This window comes from Neofelis nebulosa, chromosome 17, assembly GCF_028018385.1.
Source record: "Neofelis nebulosa isolate mNeoNeb1 chromosome 17, mNeoNeb1.pri, whole genome shotgun sequence".
Classification (NCBI taxonomy): Eukaryota; Metazoa; Chordata; class Mammalia; order Carnivora; family Felidae; genus Neofelis; species Neofelis nebulosa.
In genome coordinates this window covers 13,009,698-13,017,119 of record NC_080798.1, presented here as the reverse complement: position 1 = coordinate 13,017,119, position 7,422 = coordinate 13,009,698, and the positions used below count along the sequence as shown (strand labels likewise).

The following is a 7,422-nucleotide window of genomic DNA, read 5'->3' as shown; positions in this document are numbered from 1 at the left end:
ACACCATGCGCGCGCGCACACACACACACACACACACACGCGAACAAAATCTCCGATCTCTCCAGGGTTATGCCCGAGGCCAAGAGAGAGTGCGTCAAGGACCTACATAAGACACAAAGCACGCATTCAAACCAGATCCACACACGGAGCCTAGAGTGCTTCCACCCATGCCTCAGTTTTCCAATATGTGACCTGTGGGCATCTGTCTCCTACCACACCCGCCCCTGACCGCTGACAGGCATCCCTCTGTTTGGTCCCTGTGAGACCTAGGGGTGCAGCCCCAGGCAGGATCAGAGCTGGGGACAGCCCAAACACAAGACAGGGAATATGAGCCAAGCACACGAAGAAGGAAGAGAAACAGGGCGCCCAGGCCCCCGCAGAACGAGCCGGGACATGCTGGGCGCTCCCAGGTAGGGCCTCGCCCACGCTGGGTAACTCCTTGGGAAGAGAGAGAAGAGAGGGGATCTCAGTCCTCCTAGCAGCCACTCTACACCTACAGGAAATCAAGTGACCCAACTCTGACCTTGGGCTTCAGGCCAGAAAAAAAAAGGCGGGGGGGGGGGGGGAGAAGGGCCATGAGAATGTGAGAAAACAGGAAAGTGACCTTCTGGGTCCTGATGGAAGAGGGGGCTAGAAGCCCAGACTCCTGGGGTCCCTGCGGAGCAGGGGGCTGAGCATGAAATGCCCATGTCCCTTTTGAATTCTGGTTCCATATCCCCAACCCAGAGCCAGGAAGGCCCGCCCTGAGATCTTACCTCAGCTATTTCTCACCCCAGGGTGAAGGTGGATACAGACCCGCCCCTCCTCAGTTCCCTATAAGGGCTGGGGACCCAGGACTGCAGGTTCACTCATCATGAGGGCTTCCATGAAACCGGGGACCTTCTTGCTGGCCTTCACTCTGCTCTGCACCCTCCTAGGTCTGGGTAAGTGAGAAGGGGTGTGGACCATGAGGACCATGAGAGCGAGCACTCAGCACGGTCCTTGAGGGGGAAAGTGGAGGTGTCCTGGGAATGCAGACTCATGATGAAGGCAGAGGCTAAAGGAAGAGAAAGCCTGGGGCCCCAAAGGAGAAGCTCATGTGGTCGACTCCCTGGGGGAGCTTGGGGGGCTCCGAATCCTCTATCCCCCGCCCCCCCCAGGCAGGGCCTCGAAATAAGACATATGAATCTAGGAAATTGGATGAGAGAATGCTTAGAAATGGAAATCTAAAAAAAAAACAAAACAAAACCAAAAAACCATGGGAAGAAGGCATGGAGGACAGACTTCCTTTGTCCCTGGACTCTACAGAATTCAGACCCCCAGCCCCTCCTCCCTTAGATTCAGGAGTTCTAACAAGCCCCACCTTTCCCAGGACCCAGGTAGGTGTCTGGGCCCCGAGTTGTGTCTTCTTTTAGGACCAAGGAGTCCATGCCCTCAGCCCTCCTGGTCCTGACTCTCCCTTCTTGATCTGGGATGAAGACCCCAGCCTCGGGTTCCCCTGCCTGAGCTCCTGCCACCTCCAAGACCTACATCTGGTCTTGCGTCCAAGAAACAGCTGGACCTGAAGCTTCCCAAAGCCCATGGAAACCTTCGCCAGGATCCCTCCCTGTCCCCGAGCTTTCTCAGGAGTCCCTAGCATCCCAAGTCCCCAGCCTTATAATTAGGTAAACAGGCTCCCTGGTGGAGTCGCTTCCCGCCCGTGGAAGCAGCTTTGCTGGCATCACCACCGCGTCCCAGCCAGAGCAGTGGACATTTCCCTGGACAGCGGTCAGTGCCCCACCCATGAGCAATTAGAGAGACACCTGTCCCTCCTCCCTCAGGACTCCAAACCCGGTCCCCTGTGCCTCCATCTCCCTCTGGACTCTGAAGTCAAACCCGTGCTCCGCTGACCACACCCCTCATGACTACAGCCTGGCTCTCTACACCGCAGGGTGCCCACTGAGCTGTGAAGTGTGCAGGGGCTCCGGGCCCACGTGCAGCGGAAAAATGAAGGCTTGCGAGGCCGGCAAGGACGCATGCGTGGTCGTGGTGGGGGAGTCCTGCACAAGTATGACAGCCTGGCGTCCCACCCTGGGGAGGGGGTTGTGCCTTCAAGGGTAGAAGATAGCGCCACATCAGGGAGGGACCGTCACGGTCACGGTTCTGGTGGTGGGAGGTCAGGGAAGAGGGAAAGACTGTCTTGAGGTGGTGGGTGGAAAAAAGCGAAGTCAATGGGATGATGGGAGCCATTGTTGTCAGGGATTTCTGAAAATGGGACTCTCCAAAATATTAGATGGTGGGTGGGGGGCAGATATAGAGACTTTCTTAGGCAGGAGGGCGTGAGGAAAGGAAAGGACACAGGGGAACAGAACTGGTGAGGGGTAAGTAATAGGCAGGAGGTAGAATGGAAGGGGAGGAGGAATCGAAGAGAAGAGGCTGGGGTGGGTCTGGAAGAATGTGATCAGGTTGACCGCTTTGGGTGAGAGGGAGGAACCGTCCAAAATACCAGGGGATGGCTGGGGTGGTGCGGGCTGGAAGGGACCATTCCTTTTTTTTCTTTCTTTTCTTTTCTTTTCTTTTCTTTTCTTTTCTTTTCTTTTCTTTTCTTTTCTCTTCTTCTTCTTCTTCTTCTTCTTCTTCTTCTTCTTCTTTTAATGTCTATCTACCTTTGAGAGAGAAAGAGACAGAGCACGAGCGGGGGAGGGACAGAGAGAGAGGGAGACACAGAATCCAAAGCAGGCTCCAGGCTCTGAGCTGTCAGCACAGAGCCCGACAGGGGCTCGAACTCACCAACTGTGAGATCATGACCTGAGCCGAAGTGGGAAGCTTAACTGACTGAGCCACCCAGGCACCCGGGAAAGGGACCATTCCTGACGGGAGGAGGTGATATGACACCAAGGTAGAGGAAGAGACATAAAAGGGACCGTGCCAGGCAGGAGAGGAAAGATAACCCTGAAGTATGGAGCAAATCATCAGGAAGAAAGGTAGAGATAGAGAGCCGGAGGCAGATGGGTGACATGGGAGAAGGCATGACTTTAATGGAAGCGACCGTCCCAGACCTGAGGAAGGTTGGGGAGAAGGGGAGCGATGGAGTGTTGATTCAAAGCTGAGGAGAGGGGATGGGGCTGGGGCAGGAGATGAAGGCCGCCAGGAGGGTAGGAAGAAGCCACCCCGACCGGTGTGGGGTGTGGGGTGTGCGTGTAAGGAGGGTGAGACAGAGGGTGGTGGCGTTGGCAGGTGGGCCAAAGGACCCGAAGGGCTTGAAAAGACCACCCCAGGCATACATGAGGGAGATCAGACCCTGAGGTTGGAGGGAGAGGAAGGTGGGAAGAGCCCTTCGGGGGTGAAGAGGAAAATCCTTGGATTGGAATGGAAGAGACCACCACACGGTGGGGAGGGGGAAGGCCACGAAGACTGGAAGAGACCACTGCGGGCAAGGCTGGGGGTAGCCAGGGAGGGAGGCGAGAGACCACTATAGAGGATATGGGTGTTGCAAGGTTGGGGTTGGGCGGCCTCCCAGGGTTTGTTGGAAGGGATTTGGAAGGTGGGAGGGAGGGCGAAGGTGAAGAGGACTGGAAGAGACTGTTTCACACAAGCATGGGGTAGCCAAAGACGCTTTGGGGCAGGGACCCCTGGAGGATGTCAGAGTGGGGCTGGGCGGAAGGGCCCAAGTGAGGCTTGGCAGTGGGGAGCTGAAAGAGACCCTCCAGGCTGGGGGCTAGGATAATGGGGCGGCGGGGGGCGTCACCTAATAAACGACTCCAGACCAGATCCCAGGTAGCTAAAGGGGCATGGCTTTGGGGCGCCGGAAGAGACCACCCTAAGCAGTGGCGGGGGTTGGGAAAGACCCCGAGGCCGGGGTCCACGCCAGAGCAGGGTCAGCGGGCGCTGCCGGAGCCCTCCCTTCCTGTCCCGCGTCCTTCAGAGGGCCGCCACGCGGTGAACACCTACAAGGCCTGCATGAAGTACAGCGACTGCTACTCGGGATTCGTGTCCACCACGATGGGCCCCAAGGACTACATGGTGTCCAACACGCGCTGCTGCCAGAGCGACGGCTGCAACCAGGGCTCGGTGCCCCGTAAGTGCCAGCCCCGCATCGGGAGTCGCTTCCAGCTCGCCCCGAGAGCCCGCGGTGTGTGCTCTGCCCCGCATGGGGGCAACTTGCTTGCTGCGACCCTATTTCCTTACGGCCAAATGCAGTGTCCGTCATCCATTGGCAACCCGTGTTCCCCAGGGGTGTTGTGAGGTGAGGGAAGGGTTGAGTCGTCCCCCTGCTTCTCACGCGCCACTCATCCCCAGCTCCCCAGAACAATCGTACGGAGAACGGCCTCCAGTGCCCGGCCTGCATCGCGCCCTTTCAGGAGACATGCCCCGGGACCCAGGCAGCCCGCTGCGTTGGCCAGGAAACCCACTGCGTCTACTTCGCTGGCAACGTGCAGGCCGGTGAGGGGAACCCGGATCTCTAGAGGGGGCAGGGGCCCCAGAACTGGAGGCCCATACTTCCAGGCTCTAGGGGAGATAGTGGCTCCAGGTTACTGGGTGAGGACAGGGGTGGGGGAGGGAGGACGGGGTCATGAGGAAGGAGGAGTTAGGGGCCGACTCCATTCTGAAACCGCCTTCCCAGGTCTCATCACCCCCAAATTTGCCACTCGGGGCTGTGCTACGGAGAGTGCCTGCTTCGCCAAGGCCGGGGCGCAGGTGCCTTCAGCCTCTTATCTGTACTTCCTCCGCCGAGCAGACTGCCTTCCAGCCCGCCAGGCCCCTAGCAGGGCGGAGTAAAGCGCTGAGGATTATGTGGCTTGAAGTCTCCCTTTGTCCTCAGTCTACACCTGCCCACGTGCCTATAAATTAAACAGGTTAACAAAGCAAGCCCGAGTTCTTGTGATGTGATGCATCTCAGGAAGCGAGGGTGCAGAAAGCAGGGGTCTTAACCCTTGCGAACCCTCTCTTTGCAAAGAAGGGAGAGAAGATCCCACCATTTATTACAGGATTCCTCCCCGCTGGGCCCCTGTGCAGTGTTCTCCGTGCTCTACCTCATTTCATAACCCCAACGACTGTGTGAACTTGATATTACTATCCCCATTTTACAGATGAACAAACTGAGGCACGGGTTGTGTGGCCATTTGTTTTGGGGCAAACCTCTAGGGAGGGTCAGACCCCAGAGTCCATGATCACCTCTCCTGATTAACCCTCTCCCTCTTTTTGCCCGTTTTCACATCTGCAAAACGTGGGTATTAATAGTAATAACCTCATTGGGTTGTTGCATCAAATGAAAGAAAAGCAAAAAAAGCACTTAGTGCAGTGCCTGGCACCTTTATGACAATGTCGGTTCTGGAAACAATACATCTGTAAATAATAATCATCGGAACAGCTGCTTCTTAATGAGTGCCCATTACCTGGAAGGTGCTAAGCATTGTCATCAATCAGTATGCTGCAGTAACACGCAAGTCCCTAATTTCAGTGGTTTAAAGCAACCAAGTTGTATTAGTCGACTAATGCTGGAGTAACGCTGTGTAACAAACCATCCCCAAACCGAGCCATAAACAACAAGCATTCTTCTTGCTGAGGGTTTGTGGGTGGCTGGGGTAGCTCTGCTTCTGGCCGTGTATTAGCTGGTTTGGCTCCAGTTGGGGAGGATTCAGATTCTGGGATCAATGGCTCCCTGGCTAACGCTCTGACAGCAGGCACAGGAGCACAGTAACCAAGTGCATTAAAAGCCCCTGCTGAGGTCAGGTGTGCTAACATTCCACTGATTGAAGGCAATCCTGTGGTCAAAGCCAACATCAACCAGGCAAGGAGGTGTACTACCCTTCCGGTGGGAGGGAGAAGAGTAGGATTTGTCGAACAAGTCCCCACTCACAAATAGTCGCTTCCCCCCGACCCTCCATGTCTAGCACTGTCCACGGGGTGTTCTGCTCGTGGTAATCATAGAGCATCCTCCAGCTCGAGCGTTGCTGATTTCTGTGCACCGGAAAAGTCTCACACGGGTGATTAAATGCCGTGACCCAGAAATGACTTGACACAACTCATGGGATGGAGCTAATCACATGGCCCCCAAGCCCCATGGGGGGCTAGGAAGTCGCTCCCCAGTGTGGACGTATCTTGTAAAAGGCACGAAGCTGCCACGGCCCCCTAGCAGGTGTTTCTCATTTTCTCTTCATAAAGACTCCCTGTGATATAGGGACTGTTATTCTCGGCCCTGTTTTCAGAAGAATCTGAGGCTCAGGGGCGCCTGGGTGGCGCAGTCGGTTAAGCGTCCGACTTCAGCCAGGTCACGATCTCGCGGTCCGCGAGTTTGAGCCCCGCGTCGGGCTCTGGGCTGATGGCTCGGAGCCTGGAGCCTGTTTCCGATTCTGTGTCTCCCTCTCTCTCTGCCCCTCCCCCGTTCATGCTCTGTCTCTCTCTGTCCCAAAAATAAATAAAAAACGTTGAAAAAAAAAATTTAAAAAAAAAAAAAAAAAAAAAAGAATCTGAGGCTCAGACGTGGGATGTTACACGCAACTACAAAGTGGCAGAGCTTAAGATTTGATCATCGGGTCGTGTTGAGGGGGAGAAGGGACCACAGCACAGAGGGAACAGGCCCGCATCGGTGATCTTTGGCTGTATCTTTATACATCGAACCACTCCAAAACTTCGTTGCTTTGAACAATCGCCTTTTATTTAGCTCATGATTCCGCAATTTGGTCTGGGATCAGCTGGGTGGTTCTTCTGCTGGGTCAGGCTCCTGTCGGCTTGGCAGCTCGGTTTCGGAGGGTTGGCTGGCTGGCGGTGGGGGTGTCAAGGCTGACTGGGCCACCTGGCCTCTACTCACCCAGCAGGTTAGCCTGGACTTGGTGTCCCAGTGGTGGAAGGGATTCCAAGGGCGGTGAGAGAGGAACCCCTGTATGTGAGCCCTTTCTAAGCCCCTGCTTTATCGCGTTTGCTGTTGTTCCTGTGGTCAGGCAAACCACACGGCCAGGTTTCGAGTCAGGAGAACGGACTCTGCAAGGACACAGCTACAGAGAAGCTGAACAAATTGGAGGCATTAATGGGCCAAGCTGCTTCCAGAGCTAGGATGCTTTACCGTCACAGGCTCCTAAGGTCTAAATGTCGTTTTTCCACCTCCATTCTCCTCTCCCCCACTCCCAGGGTGGCAAAACTCAGGCACAGGAGTCTTTGGGTTCCAGCTCAAGGGGTTCTTTCCCATACAGACCTTCACCATCCCTCCTCTCCCAGGGCTCAGGAGTCCCCACCCTTGGTCCCTTTCTCCGTCAGACCCAGTACTATCTCCAGCCCCTTCCTCAGACCCAAGCAAAATCCCAAGCATCTTCCTACCCCTTCAAACCCTCAAAGGAGAGACAACACAGTGGGATTTCTACTCGTGTTTATTCACTCCTGCAAGAAAGCACCACAGGCCAACCACACCCTTGATTAACCCTCCATGGTTCCCCACCCCAATGGATACAAGTGTCTTCATCATAACCC

At 55.6% G+C, this 7,422-nt stretch overlaps 1 protein-coding gene across 1 annotated transcript; it reads left to right on the top strand.

The window, feature by feature from the left end:
• Positions 1–6: 6 nt before the first annotated feature.
• Positions 7–4,827, top strand: PINLYP (phospholipase A2 inhibitor and LY6/PLAUR domain containing). The gene is made up of 6 exons (XM_058706301.1): positions 7–410; positions 777–923; positions 1,910–2,026; positions 3,884–4,036; positions 4,258–4,401; positions 4,583–4,827. Exons 2-6 carry the CDS (start codon positions 854–856, stop codon positions 4,735–4,737), a joined length of 639 nt encoding a protein of 212 aa, XP_058562284.1. The 5' UTR covers positions 7–410; positions 777–853; the 3' UTR covers positions 4,738–4,827.
• The last annotated feature ends 2,595 nt before the right edge of the window (positions 4,828–7,422 follow it).

Excerpts from the sequence above, each read along its gene's own strand:
- PINLYP (XM_058706301.1), top strand. The coding sequence starts at position 854 with ATGAGGGCTTCCATGAAACCGGGGACCTTCTTGCTGGCCTTCACTCTG. Across the intron at positions 924-1,909 it reads CTGCACCCTCCTAGGTCTGG|GGTGCCCACTGAGCTGTGAA; the intron begins GTAAGTGAGAAG and ends TCTACACCGCAG. Across the intron at positions 4,402-4,582 it reads CGCTGGCAACGTGCAGGCCG|GTCTCATCACCCCCAAATTT; the intron begins GTGAGGGGAACC and ends CCGCCTTCCCAG.